Source organism: Rhamphochromis longiceps, linkage group LG17 (genome assembly GCF_057381845.1).
Source record: "Rhamphochromis longiceps isolate RC_006_pf linkage group LG17, R_longiceps_female_GT1.1, whole genome shotgun sequence".
NCBI lineage: Eukaryota > Metazoa > Chordata > Actinopteri > Cichliformes > Cichlidae > Rhamphochromis > Rhamphochromis longiceps.
Window position 1 is genome coordinate 35,834,365 of NC_140573.1, and position 25,536 is coordinate 35,859,900.

General features: G+C 43.0%; 1 protein-coding gene across 2 annotated transcripts in view; it reads left to right on the top strand.

Annotated features, from left to right (window-relative positions):
• The first annotated feature begins 247 nt into the window (after positions 1-247).
• dock4b (dedicator of cytokinesis 4b) overlaps positions 248-25,536 on the top strand; it is a 141,334-nt gene continuing 116,045 nt past the window's right edge. For both annotated transcript variants that reach the window (XM_085385937.1, XM_085385938.1), the window contains exon 1: positions 248-459. In XM_085385937.1, the coding sequence (XP_085242063.1) occupies positions 423-459 (37 nt within the window). In that variant the 5' untranslated portion in view covers positions 248-422. The remainder of the gene's footprint in view (positions 460-25,536) is intronic.

A 25,536-nucleotide genomic window follows, 5' to 3' on the forward strand; every position in this document is an offset into this window, starting at 1 on the left:
ACCCCGATTGAACCCATTGCCGTGACAGTTTTGAACAGGGCATTGGGCTACAAATACAGCCTGCTAAAGCTTAATCATTCTAAAAAGTATGAAAATGCTGGTATTTAAATACGAACAGCGTTCATTTTCTCCAAATCTTCCGACCATAACAAACAATAATTTCGCAGGGGGCTCCAAAGTGCTCTGACCTCTCCGGGTGTCACATTTCCCACAGAACCTAAAGGCAACGCGTCTCCGTACCACTACGAGCAGCAGCGGCAGCAGCAGCGGCGGCGGCTGAGGCGCTTTCTCTTGCTGTAACCTAAACAATGACTCCTACTACAGAGCGGAGGAAAGCACGCCAGTAGAATGCGTTACACGGAACCCAAACCTTGCTTTTCGCTGCTATTCCGACCACTCACTTAAACTTACCGACAGTAAACATGTGGATACCTACAGAACACGAGAAATACGGCGTCGGTAAGTTTAATTTGCCTTCATATTCCTCTAAAAAAATAAACTGCTTTCACTCGCGTTCAGCTGTAAGGGCATGTGTTAATGTGCGCACGGGAGGTGGTGAAGTGGCTGTACTTGGATGCTGATTCCCGGCGCAGTTAGAGACCGAATGACTGTGTTTTTATCACGAGGCGAGCGCTCTCTTTCAAACAACCCAGTGATGGGAGCTTGGATTTCATCTCACTGCCACATTGCAAAGCATAAGGTTGCCCGCTTCACCCCCTCCTCTTCTTCCCCCTCCTCCTTCTCCTCCTGATTTGCCAAATGCCACATTTTTGATATTTTTAAGTCTTGCTCGCGCTTTGCCCTATTTTCCCATTTTCATTATGAGGATGTGAACTGGCGAGCTATTTTGACTTCACTACTGCTGTGTGTTCGCTCAGGCTCTGTCTGTTTCAGTGGTGGTGGTGGTGGGAATCAGCTGCTTCACAGCCAGTCGCTATATGTCTGTCTGTGTGTCCTTTGCCCAGCATCTAGAAATTCTTCGAAAGAAAGCCGAACGGGGGGTTAAAATTATTGTTATTATTATTGTTGATGCTTTTTCTACCACGGAGATTGTCCCAGACCTTGAGAAGTCCTGGAAATGTGTGCAGCCTGTCGTACAGTGCGCATTGTTCAGACTGTCGGAGGGGGGGCTCTTGGATCAAACAGTGAAGTGAGACAAACAAGCGACAGCAAAGCAAACGAAGCCAAATGTGGCAAAGGAAAGAAAACCCCACACAGACTTTTCCCTGTTGGTGTGGCAGGAATTTTCGTCTTGTGCCTGGATTCAGACGCAAAAAGAAAAAAAAAATCCAGAGGGTGAGGGTGGTGGTGGGGCATCTTATTGAGATGCGGCCGCTGAGAGGCGGCTTAAATGTCTCATAATAATATTCCCTAGAGATATTGTACTGTCCTCTGTGTGTGTGTGTTGCTCTGGTTGAGTCTGTGTAAAAGGGAGCCAACGATCATTTGAGCTTTTTTTTTTTTTTTTTTTTTTACAACTAAAGCAAGCCAACCCATTCAAAGTAATAAAACTGTGATCTGTTAAGCACAGGTACTCAGTGTGTTCATATCATGCCTTCTTTCCTTGGTTCTCAATGTTGTCTGAGGTGTTCAGAAATCCCACTGTGGGTGCTATGGGTGCTTTTTGCCACCTGGACTTGAAATCAGTGAAGCACAGCGAACCAGAAACTGGCCTTTGACCTCTCCATGTCACACGTTTGTGATCTGGTCACCTGAGTGCTCTACTAGTTTCCCTTCCCTGCCCTCATAAGTGCTAAATATCTGACCTTCCTCATTCTGCAGTTATATTGTAATGTGTTTAATCACGTGCAGGGTAGAGTGTCCAGAACCATTAGCCTGCATCATTTTATTTTTTTTAAACTTTTTTATACCACATAATAGATTTATTCCATTTAGCTACTTAAACCCATTCCATGCTGTCAAAGTTCACTTGGCTGGATAAATGGAGGGCATTTATTTTGAAAGCTAAATACTCACTATTGTATTGTCCCTCCGCTGCTAGAGGGCATCCTGTTAATTGGATTAAGGTTTTTGATCCCCCCCCCCCCCCCCCCCCCCCCCCACCCACCCACACACACCCTCCCTCTTCCTCGATAACTCCCAATAAGACCCCATTAATTGGCTGAGATTTATTTTCTAAGACTTGTTTTGGCAGAGGCACTCTTCTGTGTGGCCTGATCCTTTTCAAGGAAGGAACTGTGCTGATTTCCTGTTGTGAAATTCAGGTTTGAAGAGCCAGACACACACGCACACAAGAAAGGTTGACACAGATTGCTTTTAGTTATGATAATTGCAGCTTCAGCAGGTTAAGCGGTCGCAGTCAGAGATTCGGGCAGGTTGATTTGTTTTTAGTCTCTCTATTGATCCGCTCGAACCAACAGAATGAGTGATATCCCCTCCAGACACTCACAGACTTTAGAGAAACTATTGAGCAACAAAGAGGGGGTTTAAAAGAGGTTTTTCCTTGCATTGTTGGAAGGAAATATGTGTTTATATTGGTTCACAACTGTCACAGTCAAAGGTGGGATGGAAGGCTGACCTTTTATAGGGATGGTGACAGGAATAGCTGCGTAACAAAAGAGAAAGATATAGAAGAAAGAACTTTGCTTACAGGCGCATACTGGGTGTGAATGTTGGGGGTGTTAGATAGGGTTGCCACACTATGAGAATTTCACTTTCTGTAACATATAGTGACCCTTAGAGGAGTGAAAGAAGAAGGGCGGCTGTTTTCCTTTATTTCCAGCTCCGTATTTTTATTCTTGGAGTCTACTGGAGAAGCCTTTTGTGACTGACAACTCAGAGTAATTCTTATTTACTTTCCTCTGGGCCTTGCTGCAGTGAATCCATTGCCTGGGTAAAAAAGCTCCCTTCTCCCTCCTGTTAAACCAGCATTCTTCTGATTGGTTTCCTTCTGTAAAAACAAGTGTTTTAACAACAGGTGGGTGGGGCTTTTGTGCTAACAGAGCTGCGTGGGTGATGTGACCATATTAGGGAAATCCTCTCTCGTTGACCTCATATAGAGAAAAGAGTGGAAAAAAACTGTCTGAGGAGCTGAGGCATTTCTAAGGCTTTTAGACTATATATACTTCTTGTAGCTTAGTGTCTTTGCTGCATTGTTTTTACAAATAACAGAGAATATATGAAATCAGCTGGTCTTCACATCGATCACTTATTTTGCGGGGCAAAAGGATAACTTGATGCTTATCTTACGGCAAAATAGCCTCATTTGTGAAGTGGCCATTGATGCCCACCTGGAATCACTGTCCAAATTATTCATGCCAGGAGGAACATCTGGTGCTTTACACAGGTCTTCCCAAAACACTGCCTGAAGTGCCATTGCTCTAAGTCGCACCTCACTAGGATTAACGTCATGTTTTCACATCTGGTCTTTGTTTTCAACCACACTCCCCTAGCACCTTTCTTGAACACTGTTGCTGTTGGAATTGCTGTGATATCTCGATATCTAAACAGGAAGGTCCCTGCGTTAGGCATTTTTTAATGCGACCTCCTCCTCCAAGTGCTTTCAGTGAACATTTTCTCCCCGTTTGACAGGGTAGGCTGGCTAACTAAAAGGGCTCGGAATTCCTTGGATCTTTGTGGGAAGATTTGATCTCGGGCCAAATTGAGATGAGATCAGAATGTCTCGCCATCTAATTGGAAGGTTGACGCTTTTGATGTCGATTTGCCTTACAAGCTGAGCGGGGCCCGGGGAAGATGGGGGGACACTGCCGTTCATGAAATATGAATGGACTCTCGGCGAGTTGATGTTAAGGTGCCCATTAGCCCACCAGCGGGATGATTACTGGTTTTTAACCTGAAGCTAGAAGGTTGGAAGATTGATGAGACGATGTTAATGTATGATTTCTAAATGGACTTGCTGGGGCTGGGATGGGGAAACACTAAACTGAACAAAGAGGAAAAATCTCTTTATATATGGAAGTCAGAGATCTCAGCACAGAGATGGCACAGGTTCCTGGTAAACAGGATGAGATTGCCATTGAAAGAAATAAGAGGTGGTGTGACATTATGGTGTTGATTTAAGCTAAACCGAATATTTGATGACAGACTTACCCAAGGAAGTCTGTCCGACGCTCCATAAGCAGATGAAGAGTAATCTGTCACGAATGCCGCCCAGGACAAACACACTTTGACTCAGTCGCTGAATAGACAGAGCGAGGGAAAGAGAGAGCACTGGAGGCTGCATTGTGTCATGTTTAGCGAGAGCAGACGTCATGTTAATTCTCAGACAGAGTGAGGCCTTTCTCCTCATTAAGGCCCTCTGATACAACCAATCAAGCGTGTCATTGCTCATCACAATTTGGATACATAATTAAACCATTTTAACGAGCTGCTTCGGATCTGTTTGTGCAAGTTGAATTCTCTACCAGAGGTTGATTGGCGAAGCTCGATTTAGCGTGCATCCTTTGTTTGAGTGCTGTGGCACAAAAACAGCCAGGAGATGCAGAGAGAAAGGCGCAGTGATCTGATTGAATGTTTCTGCTCGAGGCCCAGCTGAGATGGAGGGGCGACGCTGGGCCTGGGGGGTTTTCCTCTCCCGTGGCTGACATCGCTTGTTTCCTCCCTCGGGAGGATGTTGCTGTAGTTGATTGGGGTGGTTGGAGGAGGTGCGGTGTGAAGCGATGGGTGGTTGAGGGCGCTGGCGCGTGTCAGGGGTGGACTCATTGTCGGAGCGGCCGGGATGCCCTGTTACCCCCAGATTCAACACCCTCCCATCACCACAAGGGGATTAGCAGGTTGTTTTGGAGGGGGCCCTGAGGCCCATTCCACCATTATACCCATGATTTCTTAATGCAAGCAAGCCCCAGGGCGATGTATGGGTGACGGTGGGGGGAGGTGTAAGCCAACCAGCTTGTAATTGCTTGCTTGCCCGCTGCCTCGCCTCCATCTGCAGAGATAGCACCCCTTCCCCTGTAAACACACAAATTTGCACACGTACTCGTCCAAGACAATCATTTAGCACACGAGGAGACCATGGGAGGCTCCCTAGTGATTTGAACATATGTACAAAATAAAACAAAAAGAGTTAAAAATCCAGACACAATCTGTTCTCTGGTGTGCACGATGCAAAGGGTAAATAAATCTACATGGACATGTGGCGCATGACGGAATCAATGAGCTTTTTATTCATCACCAATCTGGGAGCCCATCGGCTATCGTCTAATGAGTTAGCCTCTGGGGACAACCGCCAGCATTTCAGGGCTTCCAGTGTAGCGAGGACATTTACGGTTAACAGATATCTAGGCCATGACTTCCACCATACTGTGGTCAGAAGTTGCTAAAATGTGACTGATCAGTACTGTTCACACTGCAGGCAGAAACCAGACAGCTTCCGGTAACAAAATCATCTCCTATACCAGCAGATTGCACATATTTGAATGCAGATTTATGCATACAGAGACGGAAAAAGAAATCCTCACCTATTTACCTAGATAATAGCCACTGTAACACAAACATAGACCAGGATGTGAGAAATGCCACCACTGATTCTTCCTGTGTATTTTTCAATTAAACCTTGCTGTATTTGTAATGGAGTCCCCATTAAACCACAAAGCAGTCTTTTTGTTTCTACTCTGCAACGCCGAACACAGGAAACAGAGACGTTTCTTTGATCTCTGTTCTGTGTTCTAGAAGTGACAAGATTTTACCTCCTTTTGGCTTTTCTTCATCATACACACAGAGTGGGGGAGATACTCTTGCGAATCCCACTGGTGTGGGTGACAAGCCAGTGTGCTGTAATTGTCCATATCCATGTACAGTGATGAGAGAGGTAGCTGAAGGAGGTGGTGGTGGTGGTGGTGGGGTAGCTCTCATGGATTTCCACTCCACTGACAGTCTGGGATACTTAAAGGGATGATGCTTCTAAAGAGATGATGCTTTTGCTTAGAGGTGGTCAAGCGATTTCTTTTTAACCAGAGCACACATGGTCATCATAATGGCTATTACTTATACTGGCACTTAATTCATCAACTTGTCTGTGGACTAATATTCTTTATACTATAATATAATAATGCAGTAATAATGTAAAATTGTCTACATCTTTCTCTTACAATTGATTTATGTTGACTGTTTTCTTCACCCCATTTAGATATATGGTAACAGTGCTTGTCTTTGACTACTTGTGTGATATTTGAAATGCAAAAAATCAGACATCTGTCAAGTAAAAACAACATCTGCTAATAGATTTTCTTTGTTTTAGAAGAAGCTATTATTATTATTATTATTATTATTATTGTATTAAGATAAAAGCATCACGGTTGGCTGGGAAATACTCTGCCTTTCCAGCAGGCCTGATGCGGTTCTCCTTCCTTGATATCAATTCGTGATCCCTGTGTGAGTGAGGTTAATAGGATATGTCCTATTAGAAATTCAGCAGCCTAACTGATCAGCAGCCCTCCTGCAGGAGAGGCAACATGGGGAGGGTGTGTGTGTTTGTATCATCTGTGTGGGCTGAGGCGGAAAAAAAAAAAAGACTGACATACCATTTTCATAAACGAAGGGTGTCGGCTTGTGACAATCATAGTGATTGGCAGGTGAGAAGAGCTGTTTATGCATCAAAAGACACTCGTTTTATTTTTATTTTTTTTAATGCTCATTTGCTGCAGAAAAAGCATCGCCTGGACTTGACTAGCATGAGCAATCTGTGTCCTGTGGCTGTAATCCAGGCTTGCATGTATTGACTGTAAAGGAAGTGTACATTGATTTGTGAGTGTTAGTGTGGCCGCCCCGACGCATTATAATGCCCACAAGGCTTCCGTTTTCAAATAAACCTTGGGTAACTGGTAGCTGCTTGTGCTGCCCCTCAAGTTACTAAAAACCACTCGCTTTATTATTAATGCGTTAATAAAATCGCAGGCGCGGTCTGCCCGGGTTAAATCTCATATCTTTAAATGTGTTATTGATCGCTAATAAAGTGTCATGGTATGCTTAAAGGACTTTAGAAAAACAGAGCTAATGGGTGTGGGTTGCTGTCTTTACTTATACCCTGTTAATTATCCAGTGGGTAGGTGGGTGGGTGTGTGTGTCTCGTAGGTGTACAGCCACAGGAGGGTCACACAGAGTGTTTTGGTCCAGTACTCATTTTCCCAAGTCTGCCCCTTTTTTTCTCTATTTGCTTTACTTTGGAATGGCGTCTGGTAGAGTTGTTTTTGGACTTGCGAGTTGCTGTCATCACTTGGATAAAATAATGAAATTAAATGATTTAAAAAGAGCTATTTTGTATTACTATTGAGCTGCAGTATATTACAGATGGAATAACACAAGGACTGATGAACCGTCCAGCTTAGGTTGTCAAGGACACTATTAGGAGTTTATCAGCACAGCGTCCGTCAGGATTAGTGTTGTGGAGTGAGACAGTGACGGGGAGGTGAAAGGTCTTCAGGCTGAAAGCTGTTGAACGTCATTACATGACCTTGACTGGGCGTTCATGCGCACTTCCCAAACCTCGCTGGGTTTATCTGTCCCCTCTCTCGCTCCTCTTGCCATTTTCTTGTATTGCCTTAATTAAATGGAAGTGCTTCTGGGTGTCTGTCTGTATTGAATTGAAGTCGTTTCAATGCCTATTTTCCCTCTTTGTATCTATTTCTCTGTTGCCATCCCTGCAGTCTCCTGCTCATTCCTGCAGAGTGAGTTGTTTTCAGAGACAGCAGATTGCGCCGCGATGACCCTTATCTCATTTTCTGCTTCTTTTTTTTTTTTTTTTTAACTTGCTCACTCATTCCTTTGCAGTCTGGCTTCCTTTTTTCTCTCACTTCACTCTGTCTATTTCACCTTTATCTCTCTTCCATATGAATCCGCTCTCGCCTGTCCCAGATATCGCCAGCTACTGTGTGCTCCTCTGTGCTCCTCTGTGTCTTGTACATTTGGTGTTACATACATATTTGTGGGCTTATGTGTGTAATTTTTCGTATGGAGCTTTGTGTTTGTTGGTGCATGGTTGCAGCAGCCGCCTCTGTGGACTGGAACTCTGAATATGATAAATCAGTATGAGTGTCCCTCAGGCTTTGCAGTAGAGCGGATGCTACGGCGGATGCTACACATCTTTTGTGGTGCTACATGCTTGTCTCTCCATCAAATCCTCTTAAACATGTTCCCCGTTCATCGAAGCGTAAAAAGAAAAGCATTGAAAAGGCTGCAAACTGCTCTTTTTGAAGTTGTCAAAGCAAAATGTACAAATCTTTATGGTTGCACTTGTAGAGAGATCAAAGGACATTACCCCGATTGATGGCTGCTGCTGTGCATATAAACTTATCAGGTGACTGCTCGCTAAATCCCTCACCTCATCAGCGGTTGCCCTAACATAGCAACTGTAGCTAGGCACAGCAGACCTGTCAATCTTTGGATTGCTTTAACATGTAACTTAGTAGTTCAGTGGGTGGCTTTTTTATGTCTTGTCTTTACAAAAGGACAACAGTTTAAAAAAAAATATGTAGGCAATGGATCTCGGGGAACTTTATAGTTTAGCAGCTCCATCTAAATGTGTTACAGAATTCACAGTGCAGATTCACAGTATGAAAGTGCTAATTAAAGAGGCCCGATTCTAGCCACACAGGAAGACACATTCATGTGTAATGAAATTCTAACCCAAATTTCTTCTGTAGACCTTTTATTTTGGTAGCACAAATACACAGACATTAATAAACATCTGACATGAGCTTTTCTCAGAGGACGTAGCAAAAAAAAAAAGTGAGCTTATTTAATACGCATGTTGCATACCCCCCAGATTCAGGATGAATCTCTGCCCGAGTTCATTCTGAGTGTAATGTATTTACAGTAGCAGGTAGACAGATGGTAAGTTCATGTTTCCCTGACTTTGGTTTCTGTCCCATTAAGCCTGTTCTCTTTATGTCCTTGGTACCTGTTCCTGTTTTTTTTTTTTTTTTGTTTGTTCTTTTGGGGGGGGGCTTATATTTAGTGTACATGCTTCAGTTTCATGGTTGGCCATGAAAATGCACACCTACTCCCAAGTAAGGTCATACCAGCAGTGCATATTGGCTGTGGGGTCAAGAGCTGTGGCAGTGGCATTGATCAGTATAGAGCCCTCTGTGCCCTCTGTGAGATTGAACTGCTTTCCCCTCATCGCCGTTCCCTCCTCTGTCTTTGGAAAGATCACACTGGGAGGATCAGCTGCTGCTGTCACTGATTTCTGGCCAGCCCTCTCCGACTTCACTTTCTCTTAGATGTCTCATTAACCTGCTCAATGTATCTGTTTGTGCTGGTGTTGGGTGTGTGCGCACACCCTTCTCAGGTTGAATCAGTGCATGTACAGATTCTACGTTTGCTCTTTGTCCCCTTTGAAGGTGGTGTGTGTGTGTGTGTGCGTGCAAGCAGTCTGTTTCTTGCTCTGGGTGCGCCGTCAAGATGACGGCCCGGCTCGCCTGTGCATGTCAACCTGCTGCATGCGACGCGCTGGCTGGCCGCCCGTCCGTCCTCATCACCTCTACTCTATCAGCTCACTTCCTCTCCCTCTGCTTGCACACAGAAAAGCTACTTTTAATGTCAGGTTAACTTTCTAAAGGGCTTTTCATTGCAGCCCATCGACGCTCATTTACCCACTTTTTTTTTTTTTTTTTGTCAGTTTGAAGACTCAAGTGTTTGAGTTGATTGCAATTGATTTTTTTTCTTCATTTTCCAGCACAGTTCTCTTTAGCTGATTGAAATAACTTCATTCTATCGAAGCAGAAGGTGGATATTGTATTTCGGGAATGGTTTTTCAGCCAGAAAGATGTCAAAGAAGAAAACTCCTTACTCTCCGAGGGGTTGCGAGTTTGAAATGAGATAAACTCCAGCTCTCGGTGACAAAGCTACCAAAAAACAGGATTATTTCAGAAGTGACTAGTTCTTCTGAATTCCAAAATTAATTGTGTGGGTGTTGTAGAGTGTTATTGCCTCAGAGGGTCTGTTTAATTCATCAGGTTGACTAAACTACCAACTGCGACCCAGTTCACTTTTCTTTTCTGTCTCTTCTTTTCAGTCCTCTTCAGGGACTGTTACTATTTGGAGTGTTTATCCAGCTAAGAGGAAAGCCTTCAAACCACGCTGAAGGAGAAAATGTGTTTTCGGTTAAACACTCGTTTTGAATTAATAAACCCCTCCCCCTAAAAAAACCCAAACAACCAAAAAACCAAAAACAAACAAACCCCCAAAAACATTAGAACTACTGGATCATTTGAAGTTTTTTTTTTTTTCAGTCTGGGGGGAGAAGACCAAGAGTCTTCATTCTTCCTGCCTCTCATCATTGATTGAATGAGGCCTTTTCAGTATTCCTCCAGCAGCACTGAAGATTGGCATTGTGGTGCATTGTAGGATTGATCTGCTTTCCTTGTGTTCCTTTTCTGGAAGTTACATAGAGGATTCCTTCTCTTGATTCATTCGGCTGAGTTTTTCTTCTCCCGTTATTTAAGCAAGACCTGAAGGGGGCATTTGATGTCCTTTAAGTTAAGTTAGTAGTTTTGAAATTGGCTTGCTGGAAGCAGAGAAGATGGATACAGACTAATTCTCCCAATAGTGTATGCATTTTGAGCCATATTAAAGAAGAAAGTGTGACGTGTTGGTAATCATTTAGTCGGTTAATAGGATTGATGCCATTCTAATTAATTGACTTAGCTTGGCATAAAGACAGGAAAGGTACCAAAATCTGCCCACCAGCAGATCTAAAGCTCTGTAAGGAAAAGCTCACATGTTTTTTCCTCTTGCTCTCAATCATTATTGTGAGATTAAGTCCAGCCAAAGACGCAATCATGTGAATTCCCTTCTTAAAGCCTTATTTTTCGTAAGTTGATAAATTCCTCTTTTGTAATTTCCTAAAGTAACACACCTCCACGTCCAGTTAGAGCCCCTCTGGTAAAAACAGCATGCAGAGATCTGTGAGCTGAAAGAATCCTGAATATCCGTGTTCCCAGCACACAGAATCCAATCTTCTGTTTTTTAATAGTCGTAACTGTGTAACACTGGGAAACTTTAGGCCTGTTGTCTTGTTCGACTTACACAATCGCATTTTTCACCTGTGTGATGTAAGCTTTTTGTGTCATGACACAATGTGTATGCTAGGTTAGGCAAAACACTCAAAAAGACACCTTTCTAAACAATTGTTTTCAACAGATTTAACTGGTAATTTATTTTATTTTTTTATTTTTTTAACATTTTGTTTTCAACGTCCCAAAGGACACTGAACTTGCAGCTGTTGTGCTCTTCTAATTCATTTCAATAGGGACTTGTCTGGGTTATCGCAAAATAAAATCAGGAAGTAGTTACTGCTGAGTAACAAGATTAGCTTATATGGGCTTGGGTTAGAGAAGTGTTTGTGATTCAGATTGTAAGTCGTGATTTATCCCCAAAAGATTGTTCATATGATCTTGTGACCAAATCGCCAACCCCTGCATACACTGTATGACTAGAAGTGCTGGGCGACCTACACCTCACACCTAGAGGAGCTACCCAGCCACGGAAACCCATGCCATGAAGCTCCTGGAGCACAGTTTTAGTGCTGATGTTAATGTCAGAGGCTTGGCGACTTTAATGCACTATGTCCCATTCTTTCATAAATGCTTGTAGAGGCGCTAGGTGTTTCATTTTTATTCATTGCAGCCATGGGACTGAAAACACATTAATTCAGAGATTAATAGGTGTGGCCGAGTGTTTTTGCCCATTAAGTGTATTAAGATGTATATGATTGGTTCCCAACAGGCCCAGAGTAGAATGTCCTTTGTAATGTGTTTTACCTTGATCAAGGTCACAAGCCAAACCTCTCTGCAATATAGCACTGAAACCAGGCATCATGGTCGCTCCAGGCTGTGGTATCAGCTTCTTTTCCTCCCGCAAAGCTTTACCAAAAAAAGACATCCAGCCACGGCGGGGCTGGCTCGAAGGGCCACTGTGTGCCACAAGCCTGACCTCACTCCCAAGCATCCACCTGGCGTCTTTATTTTCCTCCTTCCACCACTTGCACCCTCAGGGGAGGGAGGGCTGAGAACTAAAAGTAGCAAGTTACCCTGCTAAAAGCGGTTGAAATGGATCCCCTATTGTGTGGGTGTGATGCGGGGGTGGGTGGGGGGCGCAAAGGAAACCTCCCCACTGTGGGAGCCTTTGTGAGTCGGACTCAGAAAGGATGACGGCGCCGGATGGACACCTCAGGCAGCTGGCTCAGTGCGGAGCAAAGGAGGTGACATGACAGAAAGAGTAATTGTTTGTATGTACACTGGCAATGTACACAACACGAGCACAAATTGTGATCCTACAGCACCTCCTTTTGTGAAGCCCCTGGGTGTTCTTGCTGGCAAGCAGTTTTTGTTAAAAGCAGGCATTGAAGCCATGGAAATGGTGCAGATAGATGTGATATTTATACAGCTATTTATTGGTAAAAATCATAATTACTATAAATTGTTTTGCTGGTGTCTTTATTGCTGGTTATGTCAGTTGTGGTGTTCTCTTACTCCTGTAGTCCTTACCCCTCTGCTCCTAATGGCTCAATAATGGAGGTGTCTTTTGGGCTATGCATCCCTACCCTATTTATCCAGACCCGAATGAGCTGTCAGTGGTTCCAATTTGAGCAGAATGGTCATCACAGGACTCAGTATCATCTTCCACTCTTTGAGAGCTTTGAGCTTTTTTTGAAGAAAGATGCTTTTATGTTGTTTCATTAGTCAAACTTGAAAGAGTAAAAAAAAAAAAGGATAATCTTGACATCAGTGAGTTATGTCTCTTGTCTTTGAAACATGAATCCTATCCTCTTTGTTTACACACCTCTCAGCACCTCAGGAGCTCGCTGATGCACGGCTACAGCAGAGGAGCGAGGTGTATTTGTTTTCCAACGCCATCAAAAAATAAACTTAATCGGAGCAAAGCACATTCTTCACAGCCACAATACATGTGCTTAGCTGAGCAGATGCCCGACTTCAAGCAGGACTGAGCATTGTCTTCCTGCCTTTCTCACTTCACTCATACCGGCCTGGGCATTCTGCTGTGCTTTTGCTGCTGACATAATGAGTATAGGAATGCTAAAAATACCGCCGCACAAATAGAGCGTGTTGCGCTGCACACAACATATGTTGTAGTATGGCTGCCGATGCTGTCTCCTGAAGCACGAAAAAGAAGGACGTCATGGCTTGTGATCGTGATCAAATGTTCAGCTGTTTCCTTTTGAACAGGCTTTTGATCAGTGGACGGCAACCTGCGAGACACGCATAAATAAATCATAACCCATTCAAAATTCAGCTCAGGTTAAGCTCCAGTGTTTACAGGTACAGGAGTGCACCCAATTGGATATTTTGCAACACAGTGCAGCTGCATCTACTTCAGCTTGTTTTCAGTCCAGAGGTTACTCTGCTAATGGTGCTGACTGAATGGGCTGAGGCCAAGCCATTGATTTTTAGGGGAATGTTTCCAGGCATCATCAGTGGTGATGTGTCACACCCCCGCCCCGGACCCTCATCTGGACTGCAGCCATAATCCTCTTTGCACAGGCTGTCCTAATGTAGCAGCAACCTTACCATCCCTACCTCCTAGTACTAGGAGCTGGGCAGTAGTGGCTGGCTGTGACTGTGGTCGAAACGGTAGACGCACAACAGCAGGCATGGATGTAAAAATAATGTAGGCATATAACAATAAATCAATTTGTTGGATAATTTAGTTTCTCTTTGGAGATGTAATTCCCAAATTTAGGCTTTTGGCTTAAAAATATTAAATTTGTTTTGCTGGTATCTGTGATTTCATGTTTGCTTACAGTAGAGATGGAATATGGATATTAAAAAAAAACAGTCAATGTTTTAATCCCATATAAATCCTCAGGCCTCAGTCACATGGGCCACAGACCAGTTGGCACCCCCCTGGAAACCTCCGGCCACTTGGGGAAAAATGTGTTTTCCTCATATATTTGGTGAGTAGGTGCTGAAGGGTTGCTGGCTGTCACCATGTGAGATCAGTCATAAGGAAGGTGATGTACCGATTGCGTTCTTCGTAAGATTAGCAGACAATTTGCATGAAAGATGCTCATTTGTCTGAAAATACTTGCTAACTAACCACTTAGTGGTTGTGAACCATGAAAAAGCATGACACATAAATGGAAACCATTCACCTTGAAAGTAAAAGCTGGGCCTTAATGCTGAAACCTACGTGTTTCAAAAGGGACAACCTTTATTTTTGAAGGCAAGTGGTCTCTAGTGTGACTAGCTATTAGCAAGTAGTTGGCAGGTTTTTGCAGATAAGTCAGTGTCTTTCATGCAAACTGCAGTAATCTGCTAGCGAAGCAACCAAGACAAATGCAAAGGGGGAATTTGACAAACCCTAGGAGCAAGCAAGTAACGCATATGGGGATTCAGCTGTGGTAATGTGATTATACTGTAGATCGATTAGTCAGCTTTTGTCATTGATCACACTACGTATAACCACTTGAGTCTCACCCGGGCCTTACACCAGGTGCTCTTCATGCTTGAGCATGCAGCAGTGGGTGGAGTTGGAAATCATAAACCACATATTCAAATGCAACCCACAACTCTGAACTTTTCTAGATGTCACAGACAAATATGCTTGTGAGAATGTAAATGTCCAGTAGATCAGATAGTAGGCAGCTTGTAAAAAAAGTCTGTGTGCATGTACTTTTTGATATTAGAGCTCAGTTTTACAATTTATAGTAAGTTGCTTTGCATAACTCTTGGCTATGGGGAATGAACCGTGTTTTGGAAACTACTGCTCTAAACTGTTTTTTTTTTTTTTTTTTTAATATGTCCCATGTATGATCTGCCAGGCTTTACCAGGCACCAGGAGAATGTGAGGCGAAAGGCAGATACGGGTAAACTGTGGAGAGTCAGGCACAGAAAATAAGACGGAGAATGCGATGGTTGATGGGCTGTCAGTTTTCGGTCCGCATGGAGTTCTTCCTCAGAGTTGAGCTGCCAAGGCTGGCGGAGCACAGTCCCAGTGTGTCCCTATCTGCCCCTTTGTGTTTAAGGAACTCTCTCTGTAGCTCATTAGAATCTTTATACTTTCTCCCCCTGAGGAGTGCCAGGCGCCGAATGGGCGCACAAATGAGGCTACCTTTCTACTTTGTATAATTGTGTTCAACCACAACTGTGGGAGGAGAAAAACAAAGATGAGATTAATCACTGTAGCCTCGTCCCTCCCCGTTCTCTCATCCCTCATCTGCCTTCCATTTCAGGGCTCCTGCCGACTTTTTAACTAGTTTCATTTAATTACCGACAGCTTTGGAGGGCGCACACGACTGCTGTTGACCTAAATCAGAAAAGTGGGACATATTTTTCCCCCATTGCCCCCTCCAACTTTCTTACTCTACTCTATTGATTTTTTTGCCTGCGTGGACCGCATGCACAAGCAAATTGGCTGAGCACAGCCATCAGTTTGACACCCTCACTCTCTGTCTCTCAGCTTGTCTCTGTCTTTACCGCTGCTTCTGAATTAGCTGGCTTCCATGGTCAGACTTCCCTCTACTACCAATTTATTCTGGAGGATGTGTAGGGGAATTGGGATTCTCATCCATTTTTGGGGTCCCTGACAGGTTGAGAGAAATTGGAGAGCGGCCTCTTTTGTTCGCGCCGATGTAGTCGCAGTAATGGACAAGATTAGGGCAAAGTGTGAAGCAGCTCCTCGAGTTAAAGCGAAAAAATTCAAAGCAGGCACAAGGGATTTTCTTGTGTGACAGTTGAGTATTGGTTAATTATTTCGAACAGCGCAAGGTGGCTCGAGACTCTCTCCGCAGCCCTCCTCCTGTGCCTCTCAGTCGCCGTAGCTCTCGGCTTGTGTGATTTCCTACGTGGCTTGCTTTGACAAACAACAGCACCGATTCAGTCTCATTACCGCAAGTTGGATTCATTAAAGAAATCACTCCATACTATGGCCGTTTTGTCCCTTTTCTCTGTGTTTTTCTTTCTTTCTTTTTTTCCAAATCTAACCGAGGCCAAAGTTTCCCAACCTCCAGGAATAATCCTCCTTGATCCACCAATGGCATGCAGCGCACAGGAAAATAGTCCTGACGACAGCTGAACCTCTTAGCCCCGCAGGAATGTTTGACCACGTGCGGCCACACAGACACACACATAAGCTCACCATACACATAGGCCATACATTCAACGTTGAATCGCAGTGCAGAGCCAAACAGAGCGTCTCTCCATCTTCAATAGCAATTTTGTTTTTTCGGTTCTCAGCTCTGAATGACGGTGAAGACAAATTTCAGGAACTAGTTACTACTTTTAGAGGTTTTTTTTTTTTTTTCGTGAGGTCTATACTTCCTGAAAGCCCCATGTGAGGCGACTAAAGCAGAGAAAAAGGGAAGGAAACCCATTTCCTATAAAAGGCCATTTGACACACATACAGATTCCCTTCTGTAGTTTTATAAACTCTCCTCACAAGAAAGTGTTATAGTAAACATATAAGAACTTTTATTTATCGCTCTGCCCCATATTTCTTTTTGCTGGCGTGTCTATTTGCTTGTGCGCGCGTTTGTGTGTGTGTTATCGATCTAAGTTGTTGCAGATGTCAGGACTGTTGTCCCAGCAAGCTGCAGAATCCAACCCTCATCTTGCAGTTTTCAGCGTGAGCCTCTCTTCGTTGGAAAAAATGACAGTCGGGGCTAATATAGAAATGGACAGAGTCAAGTCATTCATTCCCCGCATTGTGTGGCTCACGGAAAAGCAGAATGCACATCACATGAAAACACTTTATTTTTACTCTGATGCGCGGGCTGGATGACAGATGCCTCGCTCGTCATATTTCTTGGTTCAGTTGCTCCTCACCGCTGTCGCTATCTTGTCATTGTTAGTTCAGCTCCATTGTAGTCTCACCACCTCAAATGGCTGCCTCGGCTCTTTTTCTACCCCGCTGAGCTTTACGGGGTCTTGTGGCAAAGCTTCTAAACTTTCGCTCGTGTTAGGAATTGGCAGTTCCCCGTAGAGCGCACTGTACTTACAAGCGCAACTGTTGAATGCCTCTTTGTGTAGAGGCCTTTGGGGTTGTAAACTGTAACAGCTTTTTGGAGACTGTTACTCTGTCAGAGAAATAGTTCTCAACTTTTGGCAGTAACATACTTCCCATACAGCAGATTAGATGTTGTTTTATTTGATCAGCAGTTATGACTTCCCCATAATCCCTATTGTTCCTCGTGGTTCCCTTTTGAATGAAATATTTGTTGATCATTTTAAATTGCTTGTGCTGTGTTGCTGCGAGTCCATGGATGTGATATATTTTGACATTAATAGGTGTATTAGGGTTTGTGCTCCGGAGCTCCTTCAGTAATGAATATTCAAGGCTTCGGTCACTGGCATCTGGCTGTCGCGATTTTTTTTGGGGCCATATTTATGATTAAAATGATCAGATGGAGGAAATTAGGTCTCACACAACATATCCTGGGCGCTAACTTGGCCTATGGTACAAGTGGAAAGAGAGGGACAGATGTGAGTTCTGGTCACAAATTAGCAGCTGTAGTTGTTTCTATTTTTGTGGGAGTGGGTGTTGAAAGGCTCTAAAAGTGTCTAAATCCAGCTAAATTTTGAATAATTGTGTAAACAGTGTGATTACTGTGTGCTGTGAGTGAGAAGGATGTTAACCAAAGGAAGTAAAAGAACTACACAAATCTCACACCATTTACTGTGGCCTTGAATCTGAGACATTTTCTACTTATGACTGATCATACTCCCTTTCTAATCCACCATTAGCCATTAATAAACCTTCCTCGTCTCGTCCACGTTTTACCAGCATGACCAGTGCACACTTGATAGTCATTAGTAACGTAGGTTGCATATTCCCCTTACTGTGTAGGTAGTTGGCAAAACATCACCATACTTTGCTCTGTTAAATGGCTTGTTCTCTTACAGTCACATGAACTTTTGGATTGATCCTTTTTGTTTGATATATGAACTAATGCCACAGATGATTTGTTTTGGTTGTATAAATATTTGCATAAAAATACATAATTATTGTGTAAAATATGTTAAAAGAAAAGTTTAAGAAGCAGTGAACCCGTTTACTCATGAAAATTTTAAGTCTAGGGGAGGAGCAGCTAGTTCAAAGAGGTTTCTATAAAGAGATCTAAAGAGATTTCTAGTTTCATATTGGATTTTTTTCCCTCCCCTTTTGAAAGGTTTTTGATTTCACAATTTTTAATCTATTCATTCATCCATTTTATCATTCATCCATTCATTCATCTGAGTCCGGGTCATGGGGCCAGCAGTCTAAGCAGAGAAGTCCAAACCTTTCTAACCTTGCCCACCTTAGAAACAGAAGCAATCCCAACCTGGCCTAAAGCATATATAGGATATTTCATTTTCAGCCTTTTTATTTTCTTTCTTACTTTTTGGTAAATAATGTGCAACATCGAAGGCAGAACGAATAAATCCATCCATCATGTTTCCTGACTTCCATCTTTTCGAAGAATCTGACATTGCTGCACTGCTAAATAAAAAAAATAATTTTGTGTCTAGATGTATGCATAAAGGATATGACCAACTATGTTGAAGGCAACAGAAGTTTATTTATAAGCATCACTTCCTCATATTTTTTTTAATCCTGGGATGAGCCTGGATTGGTATGACACATCACGGGGGTGGGTTTCATCTTACTTCACCTGCAGCATCATTTTTGTTGGAAAAACACTCCGATATTAGCACATTTTTATAGCACTGGAATCACTATTTGCATAGGCATAGTTTTGGTGGGTAACATAATTCACATTACAATTTTAGTGATCGTAGTTCACGTCTTCAAAATTCAAATTCAAAGTAAGAGTCTAAAACTCAATATTTTTAATGGCATAAGGCAGAGACATGCTGTCTGTCCAGTGTCACACTAGTCTGAACACTGATTGTTCATGCTCATACCTGCTTTCTACCACCCCTATCATTAAACTACCCATCCTTCACGCATCCCCTGCGTTTCCTTCATTTCCCTGGTCTCCATTTGATTTGGCTGCACGTCCTGCTTCACAGGATTTCCTTAAAGTTGTTAGCTTAGCTCCTCTTTTGCCCGTATTAAGGGAAGCTGACATATTCAGAGCTCTTATTGAGAAGCAGTGACTGGATAGCTGGCTGGCTGGCTTAGCTGATAATAAGGCATGCTCCAGTGGCTTGTATTTGTGTAGCACCTGCCATCTGTGTGTCCTTGAGTGGATCCTCCAAGCGCGCGTGTGTGTGTGTGTTTCAGAGTTATACCACGCTGCCACTTCCTGTGAAGTGTCTTCAAATGCCCTGGCTGTGTTCTGAGGCTATGACCGTCTGTCAGTGCATGGGTGTGTTTGAGCCAGCACGCCGTATGCACGCATGCACGCATTTTGCCCATGTGACTGTGCAGTCAGCACTTCTTCTCATGTCTTGACCGCACGCAGTGAATCTGAGCACACGTCTTTCAAAACCTGCACCCTGTGGCCCCATCACTTTAACGCATGAAGCCGACACTGTGGTCTTTTCATCCACTCCCGTGCTTTTCACACACTCCCCACTGACTCAGATCTCTCACTGATGCTTCAGTCCTCTCTCCCCCCTCTCTTATACAGTTTCTCTGTCTCTACTTGTCACTGAGCTCTTTGTTTTATGTCTCGTGAGGAGAGCTGAATGAGGACTGCTGGGCCAGGATGTGAAGTGAACGTATAGAGTAATGGCTACACAGAATTGAAATGCTAGTCTGTCTCTAAATTTTTGTTCTGTGTTTTTCTTTTTGTTTTATTTGTGTGTGTGCATTTTTAAAATCATGTTTGCAGTGAACTAGACTAAATAAAAATCTTGGCGGTTGGGTAGACATGGAAACAAGTACCATAATTGCTTGAATTGTCTCCAACTCTATGATTAGCTGCAGCCCTATCATCAACATTCTCATCTTTCCCTCCGTCTAACATCGTTTGTCTGTCTCTTTTTCTTTGCATGCCAGTTAGTGCATCTTCTAGAAGGCTTAGCATTCAGTGGTAGCAGCATGGGGTAATTTCTCCATGACTGACTGATATTCTGCTTCCAAAGGATGTGCATGGTCAGCCTGAACACTAATGGGAAACTTACGAACGGTAATGAGATAAAAAAATGGCTTCAAAAGTTAAAGCCAATATTAACCCAACTGACATTTGTCTTCAGGGTCCTCCTTCCTTTGATTCTAGTCTTCTCAATCTTTGATTTCTCTGCATGTGTGTGTGTGTGTGTGTGTGTCCGTGTTTGTGTGTGTGTGAGCTGAGCTTTGTTAATCAGATGAAGGAGAACCCTTCCTGTCCATAGTAATTTCTTGATTCTGTTGACCTTAAGCGTACTTTAACACCTGGCGCCATCTGTACAGATCCATATTTTAGGTGCATTTCAGATGCCACACATATACAAGGGTATATGTCTGTGAAAAGGTCAGGCTGTGGTTTTTCACAGAAATGAAACAGTGAAATCTGTTTTTAGTTCCTGGCTGCCCTTGTTGTTATAGCTCTAGTGAACTTGAGAACATTACTTGCTCATATTCTTCCCACATTTTTAGTACATTTATCAGTGATTACAGTATTGATTACAGCCTCTCTTATATATACAGTCGTAGCTACCAAGGACATAGACTTTCTGGTAATTTCAAAAGGTATATTTAGTCACTTTGCTACTAGCACAGAACATACTGTCTGTCAAACAGTTTGACAGACACTCACCATGCAACACCATCTGGAAAACACCTGATTAGCAACAGCTTCATTTTATAACATGATCACAAATCACAAATAGCGTAAAAACATACCTGGATAGGAAAACACAATGGAACACTATCAGCCATCTGGCACACATTAGTGAAGTAGTATGGGATAATCTTGACAGAGAACAGAACTAAACTCAGCCGTCAAGAAGCCTGAAGAACTACTTCTGAAGACTGCTCTGTTTTCCCCTTATATACTGTATATCTCTGTATGTTTGTATGTTTAAATATTGCTCCATGTATTTCCTATTTTCCTATCAAAATATAAAGAAAAGCTGTGGCTCAAGACTTTTGCACAATACTGTACATGTGTTAGATTTGAGTTATTTTGGTGTCTAGAATGGGTGTGGCAGGAAAAATGTTACTGTCTTGGAGTGGTTCACAAAGTGCTTTATTTATCTTCATTTTGAATATTAGAGCTGTGACTCCAAGAGTGCAGTGGGTTTTTGGGTCAGTGATTCTTTGAAAAGGTCATCAGGTCATTTGACGGGAATCTGCCACTATTTAGTGCCGGGACGTAGGGATAGAGCCATACTACCGAGAGGAATAGCAATAACAATAACTTTAATTTTAGCTCAGAGGTGGTGTTTGTGTGCGTTGTGGCAGCTGGAAGTTCATTCGTTGTCTGAGAGCTTTTGTGTCATGGCTTTCAACCTACAATTTTGTCTTGCTGGTGGCGATGTTGTGGCGGCATGCTTCCTTAACAACAAATCGCTGTTCAAAACAAGACGCATCTGCGTGCAATAAAAAGTTGTTCCCGGGCTACTGTCGTGAAACAAACCAGCAGGTTTAACTAAGAAGAAAACCTCCATATGGTTGCTCATGGCTCACTGAATATTCAAAGACTCCGGGTTATCCCCTCTCACCAAGCTAACAACATGCCTTTGCGGATGTATGCTCATATTGTTGTGCTTGTCACCAGTCCTATCTGTGCAATCTCATGCATGTGTACATGCTGAGATGTTACACGTATTAAGAACAACATGCTTTTCATCAGGGCAGGGTGGGGAAATATTTCCTAATGAGGTGACAAGCACCAGCTGTCCACTATGAAAAGGCAGTATCAAATGGTATGATACCAGCACTTTAACACTTTGATGCATGCTGAGTCTACAAATGGGAGGTATTATTCAAACCGTGCCTCACAAGTTTGTAGAAGATGTGTGATATGTACAAAAAACTGTGCACACCTGGAGACCTGACAGGTTTCCAGGTGTGCATGACTGCAGTGGAGTATAGTCAAAGCCTTAATCACTAACTTCACGAAAAAATTGATGTACATCAGTGTGCAGGGCAAATTTTTTTTTTTTTTGGTCAAATTAGCAACAAGGTGCTGGATGATTAATTATCTACAGTTACATTTGTTCATAAGTTCTAGTTGTGGAAGATAATAACCTTGTTATAAGTCACAACTTTATACACACCAATAATTGTATATAGGCTTTAATATACCTTGTATAATTTGTATCTCTACAGTTGCCTGTTGTTTATTTTCATATTCATATTTCCATATTGTTCTGTTTAATTTTACTTTATTACATTTCTTTGGTTTGTTTTTGTTTCAGTTGCACACTGTCTGTTGGGGGAACTGCGATTCTCTCTTTCCTTTACATATTGCGGAATTGACTATAAAGTTGACTTTGACTTTACAGTCTGACGATCTCCTTGCTTTCCATGTTCTTAAGCCCGTGGCTAAGTCTGCATGTTGATGTGTCCTTGAGCAAGACACTGAATCCTAAGCTGCTCTCAATACATCTGTCAGCATTTGATAAACAAAGTGTTGCATATAAAGAATCTGTGGATGAATATCTGAGTGCCAGTGGATGAATGTGGTTTGTAGAGTAAAACCCTTTAAGACTGGGAAGGTGCTAGAAATGCCCGTCTTACCTGACGGTGTATTTTAAATGACCACAAAAGCGACAGTTGCCTTTAAATTGATTTGCACAATCGGTTTATCAAGCTTGGAGAGAACATAGAGGCGTCTTATTAAGAAACTGAGATATGAGGGAACGGGTTACCAGACCATCACAGGAGTAACATATAAAGAACCTCACTCTTCTACTCTACAGTCAGTTTAGAGTCACTACCTGTATGGGTCCTTGCCATCTCCTTATTACGGCTAATATTATATATAACGTTGGAATCCATTCTTTGTTAGTGTGTTTCATTCATTTTGACAGGTTCTTTGTGCTAATTTGGTTTCCACACTCAAATGCAGAAATGTGCATAGTAGTGAGATATAATCTGAAAACATTCTTAAAAGTTCTCAAGTGCTTTTTTTTTCTTTTTCTGCCTCGCTGTGATTGATTTAACCTTGCTTTTGTCCCCCCTTCTTTCCTCCCTGGGCTCCATGGTCAGCGTGTAAGTGTTTGAGAACCGACAGGGAGGATCTCCTTTCCCCTCAAGCTGACACACGGGCAAACAATGCTAAGTGAGATCCACTATAAAGTCTGACTGGCTGCTTATCTCCTCAGCCTCCCTCTTCGATTCACTCACCCTCCCTCTTTTAGTTTCTCCTTCTCATCCAGTCTCTTCATTGTTTTGTTTCTCTTTAAGCCGTTCTGTTCGTCAGCCTCGCCGTCCTTCACCTTTTCTCCCTTTCTGTCTGCTTTTGCAGAAACTGCATCTTTATTTTTTATTTTTTTGCTTCCCAGTCAGCACAAATCCCACCAGTGTCTGCACATCATCGGGCTTGAGGGCTGTGGCTTCAGGCAACTCTCTCATTTTAAATCTCTTGACAGAGAGATAACACATACACGCACACAAAAAAAAATTTAACTAAGCCAAGCTGGTGGTTGTAGCAGCTCCACTTCTCACATCAATTTGATTTCAAATCACCTTGAGGCAGCACTTTCCTTTTTTTTTTAATAAAAGCCACACCTTCATTTTTGGTTTTTTTGTTGATGTTTTTTGGGGGCGGACAACTCACTCACGCGGCAGGATAACACCACAGATGCTGTTTTGGGTGGATTTTGTTTCATCACGTTTTCATCATCGTTTCATCATCCTCAGTGTGGACCTGACTGCTCTCTGGGTTGCCATGGCCCGGAGCAAACGAAAGCAGGCTGTGGGTGTGTTTTTTATATTAATTTTATTTTCTGAGTGTGGGCTGAGGGTATTTTTGCTGATGTCACGTCATCAAGATGTGATGTCAGATGCTAAACCCATAACCTGCCAAATATGTTACATTTGTACATGTGTGAAGATGTGCGTCTGTTAAGGTCAAAAACTGCCACGTGCTGTGCGGGGTCTGCCAACTCTTATGCTCACTTATGCTTCCTGTGTGTGTGTGTGTGTGTGTGTGGGTGTGTGTACGTGTGTTTAAACATGCGTTTGCCACTGCATCAGGAGTGCATAATTTGCTGTAATTTGATTCAAGAGAGCCTGAAATGCAGATAGAGGTCAGCCACGCCTCCTCTTCCTTGAAAGAGAGCAATGAAGGTGGGGAGAGGCAGAAAGGAAGTGGAGAGGTTGCAGTTGAGTCAAAAAGGGAGAGGGTGGTTGACGCAGTAGGTTTCATTTGGCACTCCCACTTTTAACGGTCACACCTGAAGAAAGAAAGCGGATGCTTCTCTCTTCCTTTTTCCTACCCTGTCTGCTTGCTGAGTGCTTGCTCACGGGTAATTGTTGGGGTTCTCCCTGCATTACCTTACAATGTGAAGTGCCCCCGTCCAGACTCACTTTTAGTAATGTTGTTGTGAATTGGGGCTATATAAATAAAGCTGAATTGAATTTTGTTAGTGGTAGCTGCAGCAGAGACTTCACTCATCTATCTCTGTTCCTCGCACAATCCCTCCTCTCTGTCGTTCCCCCGCAGTGTCTTTGTCTTGCTTCATCGTTTTCATCTCTTACTTCTCCCATCAGCCTTTCCACACAAACTTAATTTCCCTGTGATCCCCGAACACATTTTAGCTCTTCTTTCCCCTTTTTCCATCCTTCTCTCTGCGGGGCGAATCGACGTGTAGGCAGTGGTGTCGGCAGGCTTCACCTGCTGCTGAAAATTCTCCTCTAAAGCTGTGGCTTCATGCATATTTACACGCGGGCTGTTTGGAGAGAGAGAGTAGATGCTTTTATTTGCATGTGTGGTTTCATGTGGGTTAAATGATAATTTAGCAATTCTATATTTGTAGAGGGTGGGGTTTTTTTTTATTTCAATTTAGAGACAAAGACAGCTTGAAGACAAATGAAAAGAGAGGTTATGACAGTTTACTGCCTGTTGTAAAGAATCACATTTTACAACTTTGTCGTTAAGCTTCGAGCCCGCTGTCCTCGCCTGAGCTGCGTTGCCAGTTTTCCTTTGGGATAACTAATATTCTACTCCCCAGTGTGGTTAAAATAGTAAGGCTGAATTGTGGACTTGTTATCTTAAGTGGCACCAACTGTAGCCAGATCCGTGACCTAAGTTGCAATTAAGCGGATGTGGATATGATATAGCAGTGAACATTTTGTCCTCCTAGAAAAGCTAGAAAAGTGGGCAAGCTTACGTTTGACAAGGACTAAATTGTGATGTTAGACGACTGGGCCAGAGAATCTCCAAAGCTGCAGCTTTTGTGGGGTGTTCCTGGTCTGAAGTGGTCAGGATCTATCAAAAGTGGTCCAAGAAAGGAACAGTGGGCAGCCAAGGCTGATAGACATGGAGGAGCGAAAGCTGGCTTGTGTGTTCTGATTTAACAGATGAGCCTCTGTAGCTCAAAGGGCTGAAAAATGTAATGCTGGTTCTGATAGAAAGGTGTCAGAAAACACAGGGCATCACAGTTTGTCTGTATTTGGGGCTGCATAGCCGCAGACCAGTCACAGTGCCCATGCTGAGCATTAGAACTGGACCATGGAAGAATGGAAGAAGGGGATCATGGATGATCGGGTGTGTTGTGTTGC